The 26,132-nt window shown below is 43.0% G+C and overlaps 1 protein-coding gene and 1 long non-coding RNA gene across 2 annotated transcripts in view; one reads left to right on the top strand and one right to left on the bottom strand.

The window, feature by feature from the left end:
- The window catches only part of LOC144030856 (protocadherin-17-like), a 30,284-nt gene extending 22,147 nt beyond the window's left edge, over nucleotides 1–8,137 (bottom strand). Inside the window, exon 1 of the mRNA XM_077537491.1 lies at nucleotides 4,652–8,137. Coding sequence (XP_077393617.1) covers nucleotides 4,652–7,381 — 2,730 coding nt within the window. The 5' untranslated portion in view covers nucleotides 7,382–8,137. The remainder of the gene's footprint in view (nucleotides 1–4,651) is intronic.
- LOC144030858 (uncharacterized) overlaps nucleotides 1–26,132 on the top strand; it is a 100,952-nt gene that overhangs the window by 72,548 nt on the left and 2,272 nt on the right. The gene's annotated exons all lie outside the window — the stretch shown is intronic.

Genomic DNA, 26,132 nt, shown 5'->3' on the forward strand with positions numbered 1-26,132 from the left:
GGATGGAATGACGGATGGATGGATGGATGGATGTATGGATGGATGGATGGATGGATGGATGGATGGAATGACGGATGGATGGATGGATGGAATGACGGATGGATGGAATGACGGATGGATGGTTGGATGGATGGATGGAATGACGGATGGATGGAATGACGGATGGATGGAATGACAGATGGATGGATGTATGTATGGATGGATGTATGGATGGATGGATGGAATGACGGATGGATGGATGGATGGATGGATGGATGGAATGACGGATGGATGGATGGATGGATGGATGGATGGATGGATGGAATGACGGATGGATGGATGGATGGATGGGTGGGGTTGGGTGGATGGATGGATGGATGGAATGACGGATGGATGGAATGACGGATGGATGGAATGACGGATGGATGGATGGTTGGGTGGATGGATGGATGGATGGATGGATGGAATGACGGATGGATGGAATGACGGATGGATGGTTGGGTGGATGGATGGATGGATGGATGGATGGATGGATGGAATGACGGATGGATGGATGGATGGAATGACGGATGGATGGAATGACGGATGGATGGAATGACGGATGGATGGATGGATGGGTGGGGTTGGGTGGATGGATGGATGGATGGAATGACGGATGGATGGAATGACGGATGGATGGAATGATGGATGGATGGTTGGGTGGATGGATGGATGGATGGATGGATGGAATGACGGATGGATGGAATGACGGATGGATGGAATGACGGATGGATGGATGGATGGATGGATGGATGCATGGATGGATGGATGGATGGATGGATGGATGGAATGACGGATGGATGGATGGATGGATGGATAAATATTGGTATTATTAGTTGGATTTCCATCCACCTAATTTTATTGGAATTTTCAAGAATTGCAAAAATAAACATGAATGGAAAACGTAGAAAAAAAAAAAGACAAAAAAAAAAAGACAAAAAAAAAAAGTTTTTTTCAGCATATCAATATACGAAAAACATGAACGTTTTGATTTATAAGCCTGGTGAACCGCCATCGTATGAGAAAGACCCCATTTGGCTCACGGAGATGTATTGCACTTGATATGTCGTTCAAATATCTGTCAGCACAACCGATTGATTTTTTTTATTTATTTATTTTTTTAAACCTAAATGGATAACAGCAGATTTTGACCACAAGGCTTAGCAAGTTTGTAGTCAGAGCAATAGGTTAAGGCAGGGGTGTGCAAACTTTTTCATTTGAGGGCCACATACAGAAAATCAGAAGGACGCAAGGACCACATAATTTTAACAAAGATAAATAGTGTTTAGTCCTAAAATTGTACAAATAATTTATTTGCAATATGGCACTAGGGTTATTATAGTTTTGGAAATTTTCATTTTAGTTTTTATTTTTATTTTTTTTATTTAGTTACTTTTAATTAGTTTTCATGGTGGTTCTGTTAATTTTTGTATTAGTTTTAGTTCTTTAATAAATGCTTAGTTTTATTTTAGTTAGTTTCAGTATTATTTTTTTGCTTTTTTTTTTATGTGTATTACTTGTGCGCAATATTTAAAAAACACCATGGGCGCAACGTCATTATTCCCTTTTATATCAAAATAAATCGACTAAAAATCACATTTCAAATCATCCCCAAAGGCTCATGCATTAAATTAATTACCAAAGACTAAAACGAAGGACATTTTTGCTATAATTATAGCTAGTTTTATAAACATAAAATGTAGTTTCAGTTTAGTTTATTTTATTTTATTTCATTAACGAAATTGTTTTGAATATTAGTTTTTTCGTTAATTTTAGTTAACTAAAATAACCTTTAATAGCACCTGTTTTTCGACACCCTCCCTTCTTACTTTGACTATCTCCAAACATTTTTGTTTTTATTTTATTTGAACTGAGTCAAATGCCATTTTTTAGTATATGTTGCGGGCCACTAAAAAATGGACGGCGGGCCGCAAATGGCCCCCGGGCCGTAGTTTGGACATCACTGGGTTAAGGTAAGTCATATTCATTTTGCGCATTTTCACTAAATTTGCATAAACCTTTACAAATATTTGTATGAAAAGCCCATTCATGATCACTTTTGTTGACAGCCAGCTTAAATGTTTTGTGGCACTGCGACGCTCTCATATGACGTCATATCATGGCGCATTATTCGCAAAATAATAACAAAAGGCATAAGTCACATGTTCGTTTTGCGCATTTTCACTAAATTCGCGGAAAATGTTCAAAACATTTAGATTGTACCAACACTGAAAAATATATTTTATTTAAAAATTGCTTGCAAGTGTGGGTTCAACGTTTTCATTGAATTAAATGCAGAACAATTGTTTCATAACAAAGTGTACATATAAAGTGACCAGCAAGAACATTTTACCTCCAACACTTTAACTATCAACCCTAATTTATGCGTGGCAGCACATTGAAAATACACTTTTTGAATAAGAGAGGCAAGAAAAACAGTCGTGCGATGCTTTCAGAGCATCTTTGGAAAAACTCGGACAAATCGTTAGTAGACAATTTGGTTCTCGTGTAGACTTATTACTTGACCCATATATGTCACACCAGACCGGTTGCTGACCTTGTGACGCTCAACAGTCTGATTCCACAATAACGGTCGTATGGATATCGTAAAAATGTAAGTTATCATGAAACGGAATCAAATATTGATTTTTGGAGTTGTTATTGTGTTGTGATTGAGGTCTTTGGTTTATAACTGATTTCCGGCGGCAACTAATCTGTAACGTAAATCGTAACACACCGTACTCTGGCGCTAATCTATTCGAACGTGAAGTCACAATTGCAGTAAAATTTGTACGAAAGACACTTCTTGGCTTTGAATATAAAACAATCAAATTAAAAACAGGAAGTCAGCGAGTGAGTGCGCCGACATTTTTACACCTCTGCTCAAGCTAGGTCGTTGTGCGCCGTTCGTAACCTTGAAACCTTTTATGCCGGGACAGTCATAAACCGAGGGCCCCCTGCATCAGCTTTTCATCTGACGTTTATATGAGCGACTCAACGAATTAATATCTTTCATTTATTTCTGTAAGTTTCGTCTTTGTCAATTACAGCTGACATTTATAGGGTAAAGTTCTGAGCGACTATTTCATTTATTTCAGTTCTTTAAGTTTTGCCTTCGTCAATTGCTAAGAAATCTTAGTGCATCTGACAGAGTTTTCTACTTTTCTTCCAAGATATAGATTGTTGCATAATTGCTCTGTCTTGAGTTACTCATTGTACAAAGTAAGCTAGTTTTACGCCTCCATCAGTCACCGAAGGTTAGAACGCTTTATTTTCCGTGTTGAAATGTGTTTCAGCGTTTTCAACAACAGCACTATCTCTTTTAAAAATCTCTGTACTATATAACCTTCGGCTTTACAGATGCCATTTCTGCTCCGCAAAAGCACTCGCGTTATGGTAAAGAAATCTACAGTGGCACATGGTGATATCACTTATAAGCCAGTTCTAAGAAAGCCTGCAAGCGGAGCCATAACAGAAAATTTGACATTAAGCCGCTTTTGCTTTTTACACAGAACCCAGTGAAGCGGGATATTACAGCAACTGTGTGCGCTTTCACACACCGATACGGCATCCTGCCATCAAGTGGTTTCAATGACTGAAGTCAGCCCCAGCGTCAGCCGTGAGAACACTTGTTGGACAGACGCGTTGTTTTCGACACGACAGGACAGTCTGACTGTCAACTGTCAAACTTTACAACCTCAATCCTGCGGTTGCTACTGTTATGGGTCTGGTACAAGGAGGATGCGGTTAGTTCTTGGTATCAAATGGGTTTGGGTTTTTATTTGCATCACCTGGCAGAGATGAGGACATGATTAGAACATGGCGCCATTGTGACCATATGTGCCTCTTTGGCAAGGCGTAGAAAGGAACGCATTAGCGCTTGCCCTTTTCCCTTCATCTTGAGAATAATGTGTTTGTGTTGATCACACCCACGTAGCACAGCGACTGGTGACAGCGCCAGGCCCTGTCATCCGCGCTAGCATCTCCAAATGTGAGACTGACCCAGATATTTACATCGTGTACGGACACACAATTCCCAGGCAGCGGAACAAGCTCGCTCTGGCCAATTAGCATGTTAGCTGGCGAGGCTCAGACCAGCCTGCCATATAAGGGCTGCCTCGTGCCAACTTTGGATCAGGCTCGGTGGATCTGACCCATATTTTCGGGATGAAAAAATGCGATTGTCGGGGGTTACGCCGTGTGCATCTCACTGTCTGGCGCACACCGGTCGGGTAATGCGATCGGACAAGCTGCTCAAACACCTGTCCGCTCCAACATCTCAGGCTGGGTTTTGTTTTCTCTCCACAGCCCGGGATCTGCTGGGGGGTCACAGCGGCCTTGTTCAAGACTCACACTATGTTTGCCTTTCCCACACGGAACGAGAGAAAGCACTTCCTCATTATGTGGCCTGCAGGCGTAGTAGCACTTTGCAAGAGAACAAATGTGGATAAAACATTAACCTTATTAGTAAAATGCCAACTAAAAACCAAGTTGTCATATCATGCTTCATTTGCAAAGTGTTTGCCTTAAGCGAGCCGAAGCGATAATGATGTCAGTTATATATATATATATTTTTTTTTTCCCAGAGTTCTAGAGCTAAGCAGAGCGCGCAGATAAGCAAACGGTGTCTTACCTGTATCACTGACATCCTGTTTGCTGGAGTGTCTGTGCTCAGCCCGGCGAAGCTGGAGTGGCAACCTGCCCTGGGTACGGTCAGGCTGTTCGGGGTTGTCTTCAGGTACATGACCTCGGACCTGGGCAGCGTGAGCGGCAGGGGGCTCTGGTAGTCGAAGCAGATAGGCGAAGTAATGAGCGAGGGGCTGCTCACCACGTTCATGCGGCTGGCCGAATCTCTCTCCTCCATCTCGCTCTGCACCAGCATGATGTCACTCTTGTTGATCCGCTTCTTTTTGCCCTTCCCCACCGGAGGGTTGGAGTACTCGGGCATGCGGCAGTTATAATTCCCGCCTTCTTTATCTTGATGCTTGGACTTGACAGCGATGGCGGTCATGACGGCTAAGAGCATGACAGAGATAATGCAGAGGGTAACGATGAGGGGCAGGGATACGTCCCAGTGCTGCTGCTCGCCGCTCACGCCAGAGCCCCCGCCACCTGCTGCTGCTTCCGTGTTGGCCTTGATGACCAGCTTAGCCACAGCGGATAAGGGCGGCTTGCCGTGGTCGGTGACCTTAACCACCAGCTCGACCACGGGCGAGACCTCTTCCCACAGGGCGTGGGTGGTCCGGACTTCGCCGCCTATCGGATCCATGTCAAACAGGTGGTCGTCGTTCCCCTCTGTGATCTCGTAGGTCAAGTGTCCGCTCTCGCCGTGATCGTGGTCCACCGCTTTCACCGTCGCCACGATGTAGCCGATGCCCACGTTCCGAGGAACCGGGATTTCCGCCGTATCGTTTTGAAGGAGCGGTAAAATGATCACTGGGAGATTGTCGTTGACGTCAAGGATGTTGACCCTGACGGTGGAGGTGCTTTCCATGTGAGGGGAGCCTCCGTCCTTAGCCTGAACTTTGAACTCAAATGATTTTGTTTGCTCGTAGTTAAAAGAGCGTGACGCGTATATGGCTCCATTGGTGGGGTTAACAGAAACGAACGTGTAAACGGATACTTCGCCGATATGCGACGGCATGATGGAGTAGGTTACGGTGCCGTTGCGGCCTACATCCGGGTCATGGGCCAGCACGGAACCCAGGTACTCGCCCGGGATGTTGTTCTCAGGCACCTGTAGCACGTAAATGACTTTTGTAAAGCGAGGTGCATTGTCGTTTTCGTCCAAAATCTTTACCGTGAACGACTTGGTGTAGTTCAAAGAGGGGATGCCATTGTCCCTGGCCACAATCGTGACGTTATATTCGTCCTTGGTCTCCCGATCCAAAGGTCTGTCGGTGAGCAGCGTGTAAAAATTGTCGTTGTTCTCCTGTAGTCGGAAAGGAACATTTCCCAGAACGCGGCACTGGAGCTGACCGTTTCGGCCGGAATCTTTATCCGTCACTCTGACAAGCGCGATGACAGATTCGGAGGGTGCCGCCTCGCTGATGGCACCCTGCCGCACAGAAACAAAACTGATTATTGGCGAGTTGTCATTTTTGTCAAGGACTTTGACAGTAATTTTTGCATGGCCCGGTATGGGGTTGGGCCCAAGATCCTTGGCCTGCACGTCGAATTCTATGATGGGATTCTCCTCATAGTCAATTTCACCCTGGACCTTTATGACTCCGGTATTGGGATCAATAGAGAACAAATCTTGTATTCGCTCAGATGCGTATCCTGTGAAGGAGTAAACCACCTGTCCGTTGCTTCCCTCGTCATGGTCGGTGGCATTCAAATCTATAAGTACTTTTCCAGGCGGGGAATTCTCCGGGAGTTCCAGCACATAGGAGGATTTCTCAAAAATGGGGCTATTGTCATTCGAATCAGTCACCCTGACATTGATTTGCATGGAGCCTGATCTCGGATACTCGCCGCCGTCGATGGCGGTGAGAAGGAGGGTGTGATGGCTCTGGTCTTCCCTATCCAAAGGTCTCTGAACCACCAGCTCCGGATAAATCGTTCCGTCGCCTCTTACTTTTAAATCCAGCGAGAATGTATTGTAGTCATCTCTGGTGACCTGATAAGTCTTGATCCCGTTCTCCCCGGTATCCGAGTCGTGCGCGATCGTCAGCGGGAAGCGCGTGCCCGCTGCGGCGTTCTCCGAGATGTCGATGTTAACGTGATCTGAGGGGAAACTGGGCGAGTTGTCATTGATGTCCTGTATGTCGATCTTGATCATGCATATTTCCTTGTCGTTGGCGAACACCTCCATGGAGAGCTGGCACTTTGGGTTCCGCCTGCACAACGTCTCCCTGTCGATCCTTTGTTTGGTGAAAATAAGTCCACTCTCTGGGTCCACATCCACCAGGTGTGGTGCGGAATTCTCCAGCACTCTGAAGTTGGATTTCTTCCCTCTCTCCAGGGTCCCATATCCGCCGTCTTTGGCGATATTACCTATGACAGTGCCGGGTCCTTGCTCCTCCGGGACAGAATAACTGAGGTTTTTCAATGTCAGGGCTTTAACCCAGAGCAGAAGGAAGATGGGAACAGAGAGACGCATCCCTTCAGTTGGATATGCGGGACTGGCACACGGGAGAAAACGAAAAAAACAAAAAAAAACGTGACTTTCAACCTGTTGATTATTCCACAAAACCTTTAGAGGACTAAATCCAAAGCTGGCATGTTGCTGGCCGGCTAATTGGATATCAAATCGATTTGTGAACCCCCTTTTAATGGGAATTAGCTCTCTCGCATGCCGCTCTGCGATGATGAACTCTTTCTGTAAACAAAGATGACCGCCCGACGACACCCCGTGCATGAATTAAAGATCAAATTCAACATTGGAATGCTTTGTTTCCCCTCTCAGCGGGGCTCCCACAATGAATAATCGATGAGAATAAAGTATTAATATTCCCCTCTGCGTCCAAGGTTAAAGCATGGTGAAGGTTAGAGCTTGCCTTTCAATAGGAAGAAGAAAAAAAGGAGGAGAAGAGAAAAAGACCAAAAAAAAAAAAAAAAAGGAAGGCGCATTGCCCTCATGCGACATCTGCTCGCTGCAAAGCTCCAAAATGCACCATCGCGTTACCACCGCCGGTGCATTGTGACTTTAGTCTCCGGTGCGGCACACTGTTGCATAGGGGGGCTGCCTGCCTGCCTGCCTGCCTGCCTTGACTGTGCGTGTGTGTGCGTGTGTGCCTCCTCCAGTAAAGTGCACGGAGCAAAGGAAGCGGGGCTGCAGCCGCTCGCTTCGCCCTCCCGTTCCTCCGGCGCAACCTTTTTGTTGTGTGTTCCTTTCGCCGAAGAACAACTCACAGCGGCCACTTTTCTCCTTTCGCTTTTTTTTTTTTTTTTTTTTTTTCTTGTGGTCCACTAATCAGTCCGCTAATCCCGTAATCCAGTCCGATTCGAAGGCGCTCCTGTTTGCATCCATCAGCCGCCTGCACGCTTTATCTGTTGCACGGCGGAGGAAGACGAGAGCGAGCCGGAGAGGAAAATAAGGTGCGAGATGATTGAAGATAATCAGAATGAGTCGCGTCTCCTCCTCAACTGTTGAAAGCTGCTCCTTCCTCCTCCTTCCTCCTCCTTTCTCCTCCCTCCCTCCCTCTTCTTTGCCGCACACTCCCGCGCCGTTACGTGCGCGCACTTCGCAGCTACAGTGAGTGAGTGAGTGAGTGAGTGAGTGAGTGAGTGAGTGGTGACAGATATCTCGCCGTCTAAGGTGGAGCACATGGATGGCTTGAAGAAAAGCTTGTACTAGTGCTACGTGATTCATTTACTGATGTGCGCGCAGTATCAGTGGGGATGGAATACAAAAAAAAATAAAAAAAATAAAAAGAGGAGGAGGAAATGCCCGTGGATGTTGCTCCAAACACACAAAGATGTGAACTGGGGGGGGATTAAGAGTGGATCAATGAACGCTACATGCGGTCACTCCAGTGAAGAGTCGGGATAAGATGTGAAATTAAAACGGATCTCGTTAAATCCACCCCCCCCCCCCCTCCCCCTTTCACAAAGCACCTGTATGACAGGATAGAATGCAGCCAACTAGAACCACACGAGTAAACAGGTTGATTTATGAAAATTTGGGGATCTGGATTTCTTATGGTTCACTTTAGATTGTGTAGCCAATTCCGGCCATGGAGTTTTTCCATTCACCTGTTGTTTACCCACTAAACATTGCACGTCCTGTGGACGTGCAGATCATGTCGGTATTACGTCAGTTGGTCGAAGACCAGTGCTGGACTACTAAGCGACGTGCAAATGAAGTCCGTTATTTGGACGTCTAATTAGGACCCCATTTGGACCATGGATACATGACTTTTTTTTTTTTGGACGTCACAGGGATTTAAATATCAATGTTATTGTTATCAATATTATTTAATCAATTTAGTATTAATTTTTTTCTGTGATAAAACTAATGTATTTTTTTTTTTTAGATTTTATATCTAATGCAGGTATTCACATTTGAACATGATTTGTCATGTTCGTTGCTTTAGGTGCTTCCGGGTGGTGGAGTGGTTACGTCACTTGCCTTCAATGCAGGTGGTGTGGGTTCGCTTCCCCGTTAGGGAGATGATGTTTGTGTCACACACACATAAAGCCATGCGATAAATGAGCCTTCAAGAACAGTCTAGAATTATTTTTAATTTAGTGTATTTTAATGATCTAATTTGGACTTGCATTAGCCCTCATTTGGATGTCCTGAAAACGTAAATACGGAACGTCCAGAAGACGTTGAAAAAAAGACGTCATCTGGCGTCACAGTCTGCACCTTCAGCGGACCGAGATTGGACGTCCAAGAATTACCTTAAAAAGACGTTTTCTTTGCGCAGTGGGTAGTGTACTCACTTGAAAAGTAGGCTACTCACTAGGGCTGCACAATATATCGAAAAAATATCGATATCGCGATATTGGCCCTTGCAATATGCAGATCGCAAAGGCGATATAAGTTTTATATGGAATTTTATGCGTTTTATATGAATTTGACCAGTCAGATGCTAACTAAAATGTTCATTCAATAGTTGAAAATTATCAAGACATAATTGCAATTAATGAACTAAGATTACATTAAGGTTGCTTATTTTGCCACGTGAAAAAATGTTTTTATTTCATTAGGTAATAAAAATGAAATTTCTTTAGGTACATGTTAAATATCGCAATAATATCGATATCGCTATATTCAGCAAGTATATCGCATATCGCATGTTTTTCCAATATCGTGCAGCCCTACTACTCACGCTTGCTGCTTGAGCAGAAGTACAAAAAAATATATATATATATGCTTTTGAAGATATTTTAAAATGGCAACTAGTTGTTGGAGAGATGGCAGTTTGCTTACTGGAGGTGCCAAGAGGTGCGCACTCTTTGGCGCACCTTTCACTCTGAATTCCCCCTTTGCGTGCCCGTGCCCCGTCGTTGACGGATGCCCGCATTTTCGGCGAGCGCTTTATGACCTGAAGTCTCGAAAAAAAATACGCGGACTGAGAAAGGATCGTCGATAGGCTACTGACCCAGATCGACGCACGAAAATCTGCTTCAGCTGGTGCTCAGTCTGTGTATTTCATTCTAGGTTTTGTGTCCTAAAGCGCTCGCCGATAATGTGGGCATCCGTCATCGTTGGGGCCAACAGAAAGACGTATGGAAGTGCCCACCTCTAATATTTTGCATTATGAAAATCTCATGGCACACAACCAAAACAAAAATGTCATATCAAGTGTAAACAGTACATTCCGATTATGATAATCTTGTGGCGATTTCTTCACAGATTTACCTCGAAATCTTTAGATATTATTGTGTTGTTATGAATGGCAACAGGTGACGACACATGTTCATTGTAACTTCTGCCATCAGATGCATTATTTGTAATAAGTTAATAATTACATTTCCTGTAGCACACTCAATATGTCAAGGAACATTGGTTGGTTATCACTGGTGTAAAAGTGATTATCATGTTGTGTGGAGACTGTGATTTTTTATTTTATTTTTTTATCCCCCCCCCCCCCCCCCCCCCCACCCACCCAGATCTGCTGAGAATATGGTTAGGAACGACAATAGTAAATGTTAAACGTGTTCGATATTTAGGTTGGGAAATCCTAAATATGAGTTGGAAAAAAAAAGCATATACTGTAAACTAATTGTTAACCTAGCGTGTTACATTGTTTTGTTGTTGTTGTTTTTTAGAAGAAAAAAAAAGTAACTTCTTCTTCTTTGGGTATTCCAGCAGGCTGGATGTCCTCTGGCCATGTGCTGCCTCTCACAGGCCGGTGTTGGTACTACAACTGGGTTTGGGGTGGAAACCCATGATTGTCTGGTTTTTGAATACTTTTTAAATATAAGTTATAATATTTAAAAAAAAAAAAAAAACTGGTATGTGTTTACACTGCTTAAGATAGAATCACAGAGGTAATCTCCATCTTTTATTTTTATGCAGGTGTACTTCCTTCCGTGCAATGTGATCCAATGCAAGAGCTGCATCAAAGATAGTTGCCGCTCAAAGCCCTCCACCAGGGCTTAAAATATTCAGACGTACACATATAAAGCTTGTGATCATGTCAAATAGGATTTTCCACGTTATATTGAAATGGCTGCCAGAATGCGCAACCTGGATGGCAGCCAGATGACACTTGGTTGACCTCGCATATACGCACACAGTTACGAGGGCGTATTAAGACCTCACAAAAAAATATAGTGTAAGGTCAGAGAATTTCAAGAATAAGGTTGTACAGTAGTTGTACATTAAGAAAGCCTGTAATTGCATGAATAAGGTCACTATTTTACAAGTCAAAATACAAGGTGAAAAAAAAAAAGACAGATTTTTAAAAATGAGAATTAAGTCATAATGTGCAAAAAAGGGTTCTTGACACAATGAATATTTAAAAAAAAAAACTATACTTATAATCTGATAATAAAATTACCGTAATTATTTTGTGAGGGCAAGTGAAAATGTTACCAGGGGCAACATTATACCGTGAAGTCCAGAGTTAGGACTCAAACGCAGACAAGACACAGGAATTGGGAAATAGAGTTTATATACAAAAAATATAAAACATGGTTACATTTAGATGGCCTTGAAGAAAACACTGGATGGGAAAACATGGACTCAGAACCTTGCACATGCACAATTCTATATGACAGAATAAAGGATTATATGACAAAATAAGAGGCAAAAAATACAGAAGATAAAGAACAGGACCACTAGTTACAATCACAGCATCATAGCAACTTTTTTTCATAACTTCTTTTTATTGTGTTAGAGATGTTTTAATTATTCAGAACCTTGAGTTGCATTTGAATGTATGAAAGGTGCTATATAAATAAAGTTTGATTTGATTGGCAACTTAATCATCACAAGGCATGTAGGAACTGAATAGCAGTTATTTGAATTTTTCAATTTTCATCTCAAGTTTTAATTCTCTTGTAATTAAAAAAAAAAAATTCTGGTAAAATTATAACTAAATTCCTATAATATTACAACTTCTTCCTAAGATGTTGCTGATTTATAAACACATTCTGTGGAGAGTGAAGTAATCACAAGTGCTGTGTACAGCAACACAACTGAATAGTTAACTCTTTTACTGCCACACGTTATTAAAAAACAACCCCCAAAGCGAAAACTGAAAAGAAAAGATACATTTTCTCCACAACAGTGACTTTGATACTAATATTTTTTGTTTCGTGACGCTCTGTCAAATTAGGTTTAATGTTACAAAGGCTTTGATGATTCACGTCTTGAACACGTTCCATCTCATGTTTCATTGTAATTCGCAGCTCTAGTTAGGGCCCGAGCATCTACCGCTGCCATCTGCTGGCCATAGTTAGTGGGTGTTTTTGATTTCACAACTCATTGACCTGGTTGCGCTGCACTTGGATGTTGCACTAACCACTGATATATTTAAAAAAAAAAAAAATAAAATAAAAAAAAAGTAGTTGACGTCACTTAATGTTTATATGTTTATGATTTTTCATAAACTGTGGACAGAAAGTTTCAGAAAAAAAAAACAACTAATAAACCCATGCATGTCACCTAGAAATACTGCCCAAAATGTGAAAAGGATGACATCATCATAAGAATCTGACTAGACCTTTGCTTTTACTAAATCTGATGACACGTCCACCCATGATGTCACCTTTAAATCTGTGCAACATTTTGGGAGTGTTTGCTGTGAAAAGTGCAATAGCTCATCTGAGACGCACATTTTTGTTCCAATCCTTGAGCGATAGAGCCGTTCTGCGCACTAAAAAAAAATGTGTGGCAGAATAACTAATGAGGTGCTTGACTCTCTGCATTCACACAAAAAGTACTTCAAAAAATGGAGCAACATTATCTTTGTAACGACGGCGGCTTCTTCTCTCGTATTGGATGCGATTCGATCACGCAGGTGTACCTAATGGAGTGTCCGCTGAGTGTTTTCATTCTGCGCGTGTCCTGTTAGCCGCGACAGTAAAAAGGTTTGCAAGGCAGGATGCTCTCAGCTGGAGGACATTCCGAATGCTTCGTTTCTCTGCTCAAATATCATACGTTAGCATAACCCGCCTTTTCCGCTATCAAACATCAATACCCCCCGCCCCCGCCCCCTCGCACGCGCATATCAAGCTCGTATCCAACATTGAAAAGATGGACTGACATTTACCTCATTCACTGCCAATGACGACTATAGACGTCAAAAATCCAAGCGAACAGCCAGTGCAAATTTTGACAAGAAATTTGATTTTAGTTATAGTTATTCATTGTTTTCATTCATATTTATTCATCCCCATTGTTAGTAATAATAACAATTTCATTGCTCAGTGCTACCATCGTGCATAGTGGTCGGTCTTGGTCTTACTGAGACCACAAACTGGGTCTCAACCTCCAGAAGTCAATTTAGTCGACTAAAATTGCTCCTTATTTTTGTCGACTAAAGTTGGATTAAAACTCAAATACAATCAGGTGACTAAGTTATGACTAAGGCTTTAATTATATTTAGTCAGAAGACTATAACTAAAACTAAATTGAAATTTCTTTTTTTTTAATTAAAATTTAAAATTATTTTTTTTTTTTTTTTAAATTAACACTGGCTGTTTGCTTGGATTTTTGACGTCTATAGTTGTCATTGGCAGTGCATGAGTTAAGCTCTCAGCATTACAACAATATGACATTTGCATTATTATTTTTTTTTCTTCTCACCTCCACCACTCCAGCGGACGTTCCTCGCGAGCATCGTTGCGAGCGGAGGCCGCGTCCGCCCCGTCTACGGGGCCAAAGGGCGAGCCCCGTCTGGCCCGGATCTTCATTTAATTCTGTGTCGGCCGCCATCTAAATCAACCCCCCCCTGTCTTGTGTCCGAGTTCATTTCCATTGTCTGCAACATGCTCCTCTTGGGAGCGTCAACTTCGCCTGGCTGAGGTGCAGACTGCATTAAAATGTCCATTTCTGCAGGTGAGAGATAAGAGCCGAAAGAGGAGCTAATTATCATTCGGTGTATGTTAAAACCCCAGGAAAGGGCGGATATCAACAGCGGTGTCTGCGCCGACGCAGGCCAACTTTTTAATAGGATCTGAACTCCAAACTCTGCTTCATACCCCTAACAAAGAGACCACGTCTTAACGCGAGGCTTTGACTGTTGTGCTCGTCGAAAAGCGAACTCTAACCCCGGGTTTACACCGGATGCGGTTGCGGTGCGGTTGCGGTGCGGTTGCGGTGCGGTCCGGCGACGCAAGCAATTAGATTCCATTCATTCGAATGGTGCAGTTTACACCGCTTGCGGGTGCGTTGCGTGTCGACTGCGGAAGGCCTGCGGCGTGCCGCAAGCCTTCCGCAAGGATAGACCTATTTTCTATTTTTGCCGGACGCCGCAGCGGTAGGCCTCCGGCAAATGGCAAGCTAGCACAAAACACATCGAGCGGGACAGGAAGACCGAGGCAGTTTCAAAATAAATTTCCGCTTACCTTTCAGAATAAAACACTCGCCAGCTCCTATTTCGCAAGTTTTTCAGCAAAACGTGACGTGGGCGTCGCCGGGCCATGTGCTCATTCACGGTTTAGACACCAGCGAACATGGACGAGGAGAGGTTTATATTGGAGGTGGAAAACCACAAAATAATATATGACACGGCACATCCTTTTTATAAGGACTGTAATGTATTGTGAGTTTGATGTTCGCGATTGCTTGTTGTGCCCGTCGCGCTTGCCGTACTGAGCGGCAGCCGGACGCGGAAGACAGAAATAAAGAGTGGACCCGCACTGACCCGACTCTCGTTATTAACTCATTCACTCCCAACCATTTTCACTTAAGTGTTTTCCTGCATTTTGACTGATTTTTCAAGGCCCGCGAAATATTATGTTCTATTGCTATAAAAATATGTAACATACCAAAAGAGAGATTAGAGTCTCTTCTTTTATCAGGGGAAAAAAAAGTATGTTCCTTTCTGTTTCCGCTGTGCAGCAATTAGCAATAGAACATAGCTAAGTTTCATCGTTTTTCACAATTCTGCTTGGAGCTGTGGGGAAATCAGCTTGTTTTAACATGGTGTGGTTGATCTCTTATACTCTGCTGCCACTCAACCATTTTCTGCAGTAGAGAGACTGCATCAAAGCCTTCTCTATGCTCTGGCACAAAAACGTATAAGTACGTCTTTGGGATACTTAAAACATTTAAAATATGACGTATTTATACGTTTTTGGGAGCTAATGAGTTAATATACTTTACAAGGACAACCAAAAAAAGGATGCTGCATGGAATCTCATAGCAGAAGAAGAAGAAAAGGTTAAATCAAAAGAAGTCCACCTCTCTTTCTGCTTCTCTGTTGAGCAGACTTTCTGTATGTTTGTCGTTGTGAAATGCCACATGATCGCGCGCGCGCGGTCCCGCGAGACGCGTTGGGAAGTGGGCGGCGACGGAGCTGCCGGACCGCAGCTGTGCGGAGCCGGTGTGGATTGACAAAAAAATTGACCCGTCCGGAGCACGCAGTCAAGACGCACCACACCGCAACCGCACCGCATCCGGTGAAAACCCGGGGTAATGAGGCCGCCGCCCCCAAATGAATAGCGGGGGTTGTTTGCCAGTAAAAACGCCGGGACGCTCCGCTTGTTTCACGACAAATTGAATTTCGGCGGAAAGCTCGTTTATTCCCCGCTGCGCGTAACGTCGTAGCCGTCGTAATGGACGCCGTCGTAAGTGGAGTTGACTTAACATCTCGACTCATCTTTCGCTTGATTCGCTTAGCGCTTGGCCGGGGCCTGATTGCAGGTGAGATTAACTTGTTTGTCATTCGGGGGGGTTCGCTCCCACCACCGCCGCTAGCACAGTCAACGGTGGAATACTGATGGTTGTCGACAGGAAGGAGGAGTGACGCGGGCCGGCTAACCGATGCATCAGTTCGCAAGTTACAAGAATTGAATTGGACATGCGTTCTTATTTTTTAATTCGTTTCATGGCCGAGCTCAAATTCAATTTACCCGTACAGAATATCAAATAACTGCTGTCGATTAAAAGCAATTGGAATAATATGAATCCATTCCAGCGCATTCAGAATGCAAAATAGCACTGTATTGCCAATTGTGACTCTCCTTAACTCATTCACTCGCCGCCATTTTCACATTTCGCAATCCCGTTCGCTCCCGGCTGTTTTACTGGATTTTGACTGATTTTGCAAGGCCCACAGAATATTGGGTTTTATGGCTATAAAAGAATGGAACCTACCAAAAGAAAGATTAAAGTCTCTTCTTTCATCAGGAAAAAAAAGTATGTTTCTATCCGTTTCCGCTTTGCAGCAATTAGCATTAGAAGAGAGCTAAGTTTCATCAGTTTTCACAAATCTATTTCAAATTGTAAGTAATTGAGCTTTTTTTCTAGATGGTCCTGGTTGATTTCCTTTGTTCTGCTGCTGCCACCTGCTGGCCGTTTGTGTCATAACTACCATTTCTGCAACCGTTCTTTGCAGTTGAGAGGCTGCATCAAAGCCTTCTGTATGCTCTCGCATAGGAAAAACAAAAAAAATGTATAAATGCGTCTTTGGGACACTTAGAAAAGTTTTAAAAAAAACGTATTTACACGTTATTGGGAGCAAATGAGTTAAGTAACTTTGTTCCATTAAATTTTTTGAGCATATTATATTATTTATAATCTTCACTTTTTGGAAAACAAGTTTCAATATCCAAATAAATGAAAGGATGACCCGCGTGATGAAAACTAGGAAAAAGAAAATGGTTTAAAAAAGACGGCAATAACTTTCAAACATTTCACAGTTTTTTTTTTTTCATTCTCCTAAGATCTGACCTCAATCAAAGACGGGAAAGACGGCAACAACGTTCAAGCGTATAACAGCAAAGCTTTTGATCATGTCAAACGGAGTTTTTCGCGTTACACTGAAATCAACCAGCCAGAATGAGCAACCTTCAGATCCACACTGAAAAGTAGACAAACACCCCAATATCAGCTCAGACAATTACAAAAATAAAGTTGGATGATTAGGAGAACATTAGCGTAATTGTGTGATGAGATGAGGATGGGTGTGCTCTTACTACTTTCATCCATTTTTGGTTCGAGTGTGTGTGGAGGGGCGGGGTACGTTCTGGGCTGGTTGCCAGCAATTGCAGGGCACATATAGACAAACAACCATTCACAGTCACTTTCACTCCTCCGGACGATTTCGAGTCTTTAATGAACCTAACTTTTTTTTTTTTTTTTTTTTTTTTTTAAATGTGAGAGGACGCTGCAGCACCCTGAGAAAAGCCATCTACATGCAAACACCACTGCAGGAAAGCTTGATCTGAGAACCTCTCGACTGTGAATGAAACTATTGAATTTTTTATTTATTTTTTTCTCGCCCAATGATGTCATGGCATTGCCTCAAAGCATACAGCAAGTGTCCAATTGAATTGCTCTGATGCCCTATCACAGCCTCTTGTGGCCATTTTTACATGGCGTGTCCGGCCAATTTCCGTCAAGTAATATGCCAGTAGTCTTCTTTTTTTTTTTTCCATTATTGAGGATCACAAAAGGATACTTGAAAAGTGGTTGGTTATTTTTTGACAAAAAAACATTGGAGAAAACGATGCCTCACCAGACTAAACAGGCTTAGACATGCTGCTGCTGCCTGTTGATTGGTCAACAGAGAATTGTCACGACTCTGCTGACGATGTAATTTCGGAGGCGGGGGCAGGGGAAGTTTAGACATCCTCAAAATGAATTAAAAAGAAGGAGAGAACATGAGGCACAGTTGTGTATTTTGCTCGCCTTCGGATGTCAAATATTTTTATATTGCTTCAAATTATTTTTCTCCATTCATTTCTATGAGGAAGGAGGATTTCAGATACAACTGTTTTGAGTAGGGATGCACGATAATATCGGTGGCCGATAATTGTCGGCAATTATCGACCTATTTGACTTCAAACAGATAAACCAGATAATAGAGAAATCCGCTGATAATTATCGGCAATTATCGACCAATTTGACAGCATACAGAGAAACCAGATAAAGAAATTTGCAGAAAATTATCGGCAATTATCGACCAATTTGATTTCATACAGATAAACCAGATAACAAAGAAATTTGCCGATAATTATCGACCAATTTGATTTCATACAGATAAACCAGATAAAGAAATTTGCCGATAATTATCGGCAGTTATCGACCTATTTGACGTCAAACGGATAAACCAGATAATAAAGAGATCCGCCGATAATTATCGGCAATTATGGACCACTTTGATTTCATATAGATAAACCAGATAACAAAGAAATTTGCCGATAATTATCGGCAGTTATCGACCTATTTGACGTCAAACAGATAAACCAGATAATAAAGAGATCCGCCGATAATTATCGGCAATTATGGACCAATTTGACAGCATACAGAGAAACCAGATAACAAAGAAATTTGCAGATAATTATCGGCAATTATCGACCTATTTGATTTCACACAGATAACCAGATAATAGAGAAATCCGCCGATAATTATTGGCAATTATCGACCAGTTTGATTTCAATTGTACTCAAGTTAATTTTGCAAACAATTATCGGCTTACTTATCGGTTATCGACATCGGCACTTTCCAAACGATGACTTTATCGGTATGGGTTGAAAATAGCATTATCGTGCATCCCTAGTTCTGAGATGCATTTTTTTTTTTTCAACGCTTCTGAATGTAAACCTTTGGCAGACATCTTATCCTTTTTGATTCACTGAAGATTTTCTGCACCGTCGTGCTGCTATAGTGTCACACCATTTCTTACATCATGTCTTGTCCACACGCTGCAGTTGGAAACCAAGCCAGAACCATACTTTGAACTCTGGAAACATGACTTCTATGCAGCGTATGATGCATGAGATTGTCCCCGAATCATTTCTCCATTTCATCTGGGTGACAGCATCGCCTCTTTCTGAGGGAATTGCATGCATTGAGATTCTGCGCAGGAGTTTGAATGTTCAAATTTGACTGGCAAAAGGGAGAAAGTGAACAATTTTGCTCCCTCTGCCTCTCCAAGCCGGCCCGAGCTATCTATCCTTGAGAGGTCAGATGGGTCGAGCAGAAAGAGGCTATGTAATCTTGCAAATCCATCTTGGCCAACTTCAAACTGTACACAACCAGTCAGAGTTCTTTAAAGAGATTAAAGTGATAGAGGGATTGCTTTAAATGGGCCAAAAAAAAAGCAGGATTGATTGCTTGCAAACAGCGGGAGACCCCGAAACAGAGTTGTGTGCTGAATTCTATCCATCCGTCCGTCCATCCATCCATCCATCCATCCATCCATCCATCCATCCATCCATCCATCCATCCATCCACTCATCCATCCATCCATCCATCCATCCAATCCGTCCGTCCGTCCGTCCATCCATCCATCCAATCCATCCGTCCGTCCGTCCGTCCATCCATCCATCCATCCAATCCATCCGTCCATCCATCCATCCATCCATCCATCCATCCATCCACTCATCCGTCCGTCCGTCCATCCATCCATCCAATCCGTCCGTCCATCCATCCATCCATCCATCCATCCACCCAATCCATCCATCCATCCATCCATCCATCCATCCAATCTGTCCGTCCATCCATCCGTCCATCCATCCACCCAATCCGTCCGTCCGTCCGTCCGTCCGTCCGTCCGTCCATCCATCCATCCACCCAATCCATCCATCCATCCAATCCATCCGTCCGTCCATCCATCCACCCAATCCATCCGTCCGTCCGTCCGTCCGTCCGTCCATCCATCCATCCACCCAATCCATCCATCCATCCAATCCATCCATCCGTCCATCCATCCACCCAATCCATCCGTCCATCCATCCATCCACCCAATCCATCCATCCATCCATCCATCCACCCATCCATCCATCCGTCCATCCATCCACCCAATCCATCCGTCCGTCCGTCCATCCATCCATCCACCCAATCCATCCATCCATCCATCCATCCATCCATCCATCCATCCATCCATCCATGGATGGATGGATGGATGGATGGATGGATGGATAGTAGGGGTTTGAATTGCCTAGTAACTGATGATTCGATTCGTATCACGATTCACAGGTCACGATTCGATTCGATACCGATTAATTCCGATACGAATTTTAAGTCGATTGTTGCAATTTTTTATTTATTTATTTTTTACTTCAAATTTAGAAAATACTAATCGGTAAACTTGTCCAGCGTAAGATTTGTGTGAAAATGTATTCTTTATTTATCTGAAACTTAAATCTTAATCAGGTTGTAATCTGTTTCATGTTTGAACAGCATTGAAATAAAATATTAAGGTTTGATGTTCCATTAATATAACATTCTTCCATGCTTAAGGTGTGAACCCTAACCCGAAGTAAGACGTTTTGTTGAACATTTTTTACATTAAAAATGGAAGTTTAAAAATCGATTCAGCCGCCTATTGAATCGATTCGAGAATTGCGCAATTTAATATCGCGATATATTGCCGAACCGATTTTTTTTAAACACCCCTAATAGATAGATAGATAGATACCTTTAAAAATGCATCCCTCTTTGTTTTTAGTTGAAAATGTCTTTGTTGATGGGATTGGCTCATAATGGATGTGACAGACAGAATTTTCCTCCAATTGCCTTCCAGGTAAGACTTGCTTGCCCCTTTTCCCAACAGTTTCCATCAGCACTTTCCCTGGTGGATTTGTTGCAAGTCTTTTTGTGGAACAAACCATCTGGTGTGTCAAGTTGTCCGCACTCCCAACGCAATTGAAATAAATAGCGTTTCACTTTGCGCTTGAGATTGCAGAGGGGAGACACTTTTTTTTTGGGTGGGTTTGTTCAGTTGAGCAAATTAAAATTCTGCAATGTTGAACAACCTTGAAATCATCCGCACGCTTCCAATCGGGCGTGATGAGGGATTCTATTTGCAGACTTTTATTTCGGGGCTAATGAGCCGATTTATCTCATTTGTTTCGTCTATTTAAATGTCATATTTGGCTGCCCGTTTGAAGGAGGATATCGCACATTGGACGAAGACGTACTTTCTCGCGACATTTCTGGTGACACGGCAGGACCAGCCAGACCTTGGCTGGTCCCACCAGCAGCCGCGTTTGTCTCGCCGCATTCTCAGAGGTGGAACACTTGTCATGTCGCTCGAGCACATCCACAGGCAGAGCTGCGGGGCCCGACGGTGCGTCTAACAAAAGAGGCCTCATGCATCTCATAAGCCTTGTTATCAGGAGACGTGTAGAATAAATTATTTTTGTTAGCGACCAGCTGTGGATTTGCATGCAAATTCCAATCCTCAAGGGTCAAAACGCCATTTCTCAAACGTTTCAATTCGGAGTCCAAAATTTCACACTCACCAGAGTATATGCGGAAGACTTTTGATGTTTCTGTGTGTGATTGTTTTAAGAGGCATCTCTGAGAGTGTTTAGTTTTTGGGTTGTGTTTTTTTTTGGGTTGGTAAAATTCAACAGTGCGCAGCCTAATTTACATTTTTGAGCACATAACTAGTGTCACTCGCTGTTAAGGAGGCACCCTATAAATGAGTTATGCAAATTCACACCAAGGTACATGCTCAACAGTCTGCTTGCATCATCTCAACTGTTCACATGCTATTCACATCACATCAGACGCTGACGCTGACGCTGAGAGGCAATCTTGGGAACGTTGCAAGGAACGACGCGCAGAATCTCACGCTCAAGGTTAGCAAAAAGACATTTGTGAATTTGCTATGTGTAAGAAGACGAATTGAACAAAAAGGATCGTGTGTCGTCACCAGCGCTCAGGAAAATATGCTGGAAATTGCGAGGGTGTGTGTACATGAAAACAGAGAAAGAAAAAAAAAGAAAAGTAATGTGATTCTTGGCCTGCCATCAAAATAATAACACATTGTTCTCGGAAGATTGGTTTAAAATTGTGGTTTAAAATTGGTTGAACACTGATGAAAACATGGGTGGTCAGGTGACATTTGAAACCAGTAGGGCTCACACGGTGCACTAAAACATGTTTCTAAGGAAAATCTCTGCAAATAATCCCAACACCAGAACCTACTAATGAAAATCATAAGGTTTGTTCTTTTAACACAGGACAGTGATACATCAAGAAAATAGTTGTAAATTATGATGTCTAAAATAGGGCGACCAGATTTTCAAAATTAAAAACCGGCACACTACAATGTCACTGGAAATCAAATATACAATAAATTCTCGCCAGGAACTACATAATAAAAATGTAATTGCTCGTCGATTTGGTCCCTGGTGGTTTTGTTATTACTAGTGCTGTCAAAGTTAAAGCGTTACCTAATTAATTAATCACACAAAATTATCGCATTAATCATGTATTAATGCAGATTAATCGCACGATTAATTTTGACTGCAGATGATCCTTTAGCTTGACAGCGGATGGCTACGTTAAAGGTAGCACAGGTTGTGGTTGAACAATAAACGTAACATGTATTAAAGTGAAGCATGTAATAAATGTTTGCGTGTGGCATTCAGAATATTTGTTCATGTTCAAACTATCGGGGTCATTCTTTTCCCCCACTTTAAATTATGCAAGTAATTAACTGATTAGAAAAACAGGAGAATGAGCATGTGCAGTGGATCAAAAATTTTTTGACAACGTCCTCTTCTTAACGTTTAAATGCCGGAAAAAATTAACATATAAGAGGTGCACTTTAAATTTGTCTGGCAAAAAATGTTGATAAAAGGCCTTTTTAATTAAGCGATTAATCGTGATTAATCAAAATTCTAAGATGTGATTAATCTGATTAAAAAACGTAATCGTTTGACAGCTCTAGTTATTACTTTAGCTAAAGGTAAATGCTATCTGCTAATCAAGTTAATGCCCTTAATATTATCCAAATGTTTTTGCTCGGTCCTGGCAGCTGTCGAAAGCTGGCTGTCGTTCGTTTACCTCACAGTTCTAAAGTTTAACGTTGGAAACGCGCCACCGAAACGTTGAGCTCACGTTCCTAGCGTGAAGCTAGTAGGACACTGAAGCAGGAAGTAGTTCAAGTTCCAGGATGACGAAAACATGGGGCGCCTGCAAAGCGATGAGATGTGGAAGACCATCAGAACGCGAACATGAAGGTGAAAAAAATAAATAGCAGGATTAAACTTCAACTGTCTCGATAAAACCGGGGCATCTGGTCACCCTAAAGAAGAGAATCATCTCCTTCATTTTCACTGGGGTCAGTAATTTCCCTCCGACCACAACACCAAAGAGCTCAGCTCATAACCATGGTAACATGGAGTGACTACTACCCCGTTCCAAATATCATAGTGCATCATCCAACTCGGGTTTCCATCAAACAGGAGTCATTTCCAAGGGCTCTTCCACACCACCGATCAGCATCACAGAAAGCCGTCCAACCTTTGATGACAATTTGTCACAGAACCATTGGAGATGTACTCTGAATTTTAACTTTATCAGGGCTGTTGGGGTTGAAGAAACGTTTTCCGCTGGCCAGAACACGATAGCTCTTTACCATGGTAACCAGATTGTGTACACAACCCGAGCACTGGTATGGACAGCTGTGGCCAAGTGGCTGAGGGAACCTCGGTTCAAGGTCATCCCACCTCAGACGCTCGGCAGCGATGTCTTTAAGCAAAACACAGATACTTGGAACTGCTCACCAGGCGCTTAAGCATCTCCCTGCTCCAGGGGATGCCACGAACAGGATGCGTTTGCTGTGATGGATCAAATGCAGAGGTCAAATTTGGTGTACATATATAAACATGACCAAAAAAAATGAAGCTCTTGATCCAGTACCCTCAGAGGTACCCATTCCAGTCATCAAAGTGCCTCATCCATTTCAACAGAGATGGGAAATCCTGGTCCATGTCTGTGATGTGGAAGGACCCTCTAGACCGGTGACCTCTGATAGAAACCGTAATGCAGAGATGGGGAAAACCAGGCCAAGAAAGTAAAAACCCTGCCAGAGTTTGGCTAATTCCAAAGTGTTTGGAATGGGGTGCCAGTGTCAGACATTGAAAGGTATCTTTGGTATCGTGGTCCAGCATTTTCAAGCCAATAGACCCAAGATGAATTTGAAATTGAGGGTACACCTCCTCCTTCGTACTGTGACAAATTGCCAGCAGCAGCGGGGTGGATATCTGTGATGCCATCTGCGATGTTGAAGGACCCTCCAGACCGGTGACCTCTGATAGAACCCGAAATGCAGAGATGGGGAAAACCAGGCAAAAAAGTAAAAACCCTGCCACACTTTGGAAAGATACCTTTCCATATCAGATACAGGCGCCCCATTCCGGATATCATTTCGAGATTGTATCACACAGGGGTCACCTGTCCCAAGGGTCCCACCACGCCACGGACGGCATCAAATCTACCCCCATTCTACTTCTGACGTTAATTTGTCACAGACAACCCACAACCTTTGTTTGTGATTTGTGTTTACTGTATACTGAAATTTGGTCATCTTGGAAAGGGGATTGCCACATTCTCAAGGTTTCTTATTTTTCCCCTGATGATTTTGGATTGTGGATCGATCACGGGATGTCCTTAGTATTTGTCAACCGCGAGCGTGCGAAGCCTTTTCAGACTCTTTTGTGAGTACCGTCTATATAAATAAGCTTGACTTGACTTGATTGACTCGTGCCAGGATCTGTTGGCTCGAAAACTGTACATACTGACCATCACATCAAAGAAGCAGACTCTTTTAGCATCGTAGCCACTAGCCAGATTGCTTACACAGTCGGGGTGACAACATGCTGTATCCTACTACCTCCCCCGCCATCCCTTTTCCGACACATTGAACAAATCGCCAAAGAGCCAGACTGTCCATCACGGTAGTCTACAATCATATACACGGTACACCGTTAAGGACGAAACATTTCTGTTTGCGCCTGATTGGCTTAATGAAATGAAAGAGGCAATCTTTACATTGAACTCGGCACATTACCACACTTTGGTTGTTAACATAAACTGGACGGATTGACACCGCGCTACATTACAATCGAGCCGAGTCAACTTTCACTGTTTTCTGTCAGATAAGTTGCAAATAAGAGCCGTTGCGGGAGGAACCAAGCCCGCGCAGCTACAGATCCATACTATTTACCAACAGAGTGGGTTTTATTAAAGAAGCTGGCGCCTCTATTGCAAATTAGTCATATAATTGTAAATGGCCTGAGCTGGAAACGCGGCGTTTCTGCAGCCGTAAGGAAGACTCACCCTCCGAGAGTTTCATTGATTATTCATCTCGGTAATGACCTCATGTCCCGGCCTGTTAGACTCTAGCGCTCATCAGCCTGTCACCGAGCTCCACCAACACCGTGCTGCTAACATTTCACACCCACTTTTGTTTTTTTTTTCACAACACATGTTCATAAATAAGCACATAACAATCTCATCCCGATGAGCTTTTGATTCATGCTTCCCATCGAGGCCCGACACTTTCAGGGGAGGTGCATGAGCATCAGCTGCGTGTGAGGGGTTGCTATGGCGCATGTGTGTCTGAAGGGGCGGTGGGTTCTGGGCGCATTGATGAGATGGCAGGGACACAAAACAGGAGACAAAAGCAATCACGGCATCGACTTGGAAGTTGTCAAAGTCATTGACCCGAAGTCGGTGGACGGCTGGAGGAGAAAAGGGAAAAAAAAAAAAAAAAAAATGAAGGATGCAATTTAGTGAGCGACTCCCTCGGACAAAGTCAAGCTGCACGCAAAGTTGCATTCTTTCCGTCTCACAATGACAAGCGGCGAACGTCCGTCTTCAAAGGACGACCCTCTCGGAGATGCTCGTTCTCCGACTGTGAGAGCAAGATCGTTTTAGAACGACGGCTTCTCTCGGCTACGAGAAAAAGGCTGATGCCACGCTTTAGTGCCCGTGTGGGCGTTTAATACAACTTGACAGTCTTATGTCCGCTCTCGTGAGGATTCAGTCGCATTTGATATAAAAAAAAGGAGCAGTGTAATTAGTCGACAAATCTAAAATTGTTCGCAAAGAGTTTTTAATAGCTTTGATACGGGGGCAGCACGATGAACTCGTGGTTGTGCCTCACAATCGAGAGCTTCCGGGTTGCATGTCCTCTCCGTGCTTGTGTGTTTTTCTCCGCATACTCTGGATCCGACTACATTCTAAAAACATGCCAGGTTCAGTGAAGATTGTAAATAGGTGTGATTGTGAGTTTGAA

This window comes from Festucalex cinctus, chromosome 11 (genome assembly GCF_051991245.1).
Source record: "Festucalex cinctus isolate MCC-2025b chromosome 11, RoL_Fcin_1.0, whole genome shotgun sequence".
NCBI classification, from domain to species: domain Eukaryota; kingdom Metazoa; phylum Chordata; class Actinopteri; order Syngnathiformes; family Syngnathidae; genus Festucalex; species Festucalex cinctus.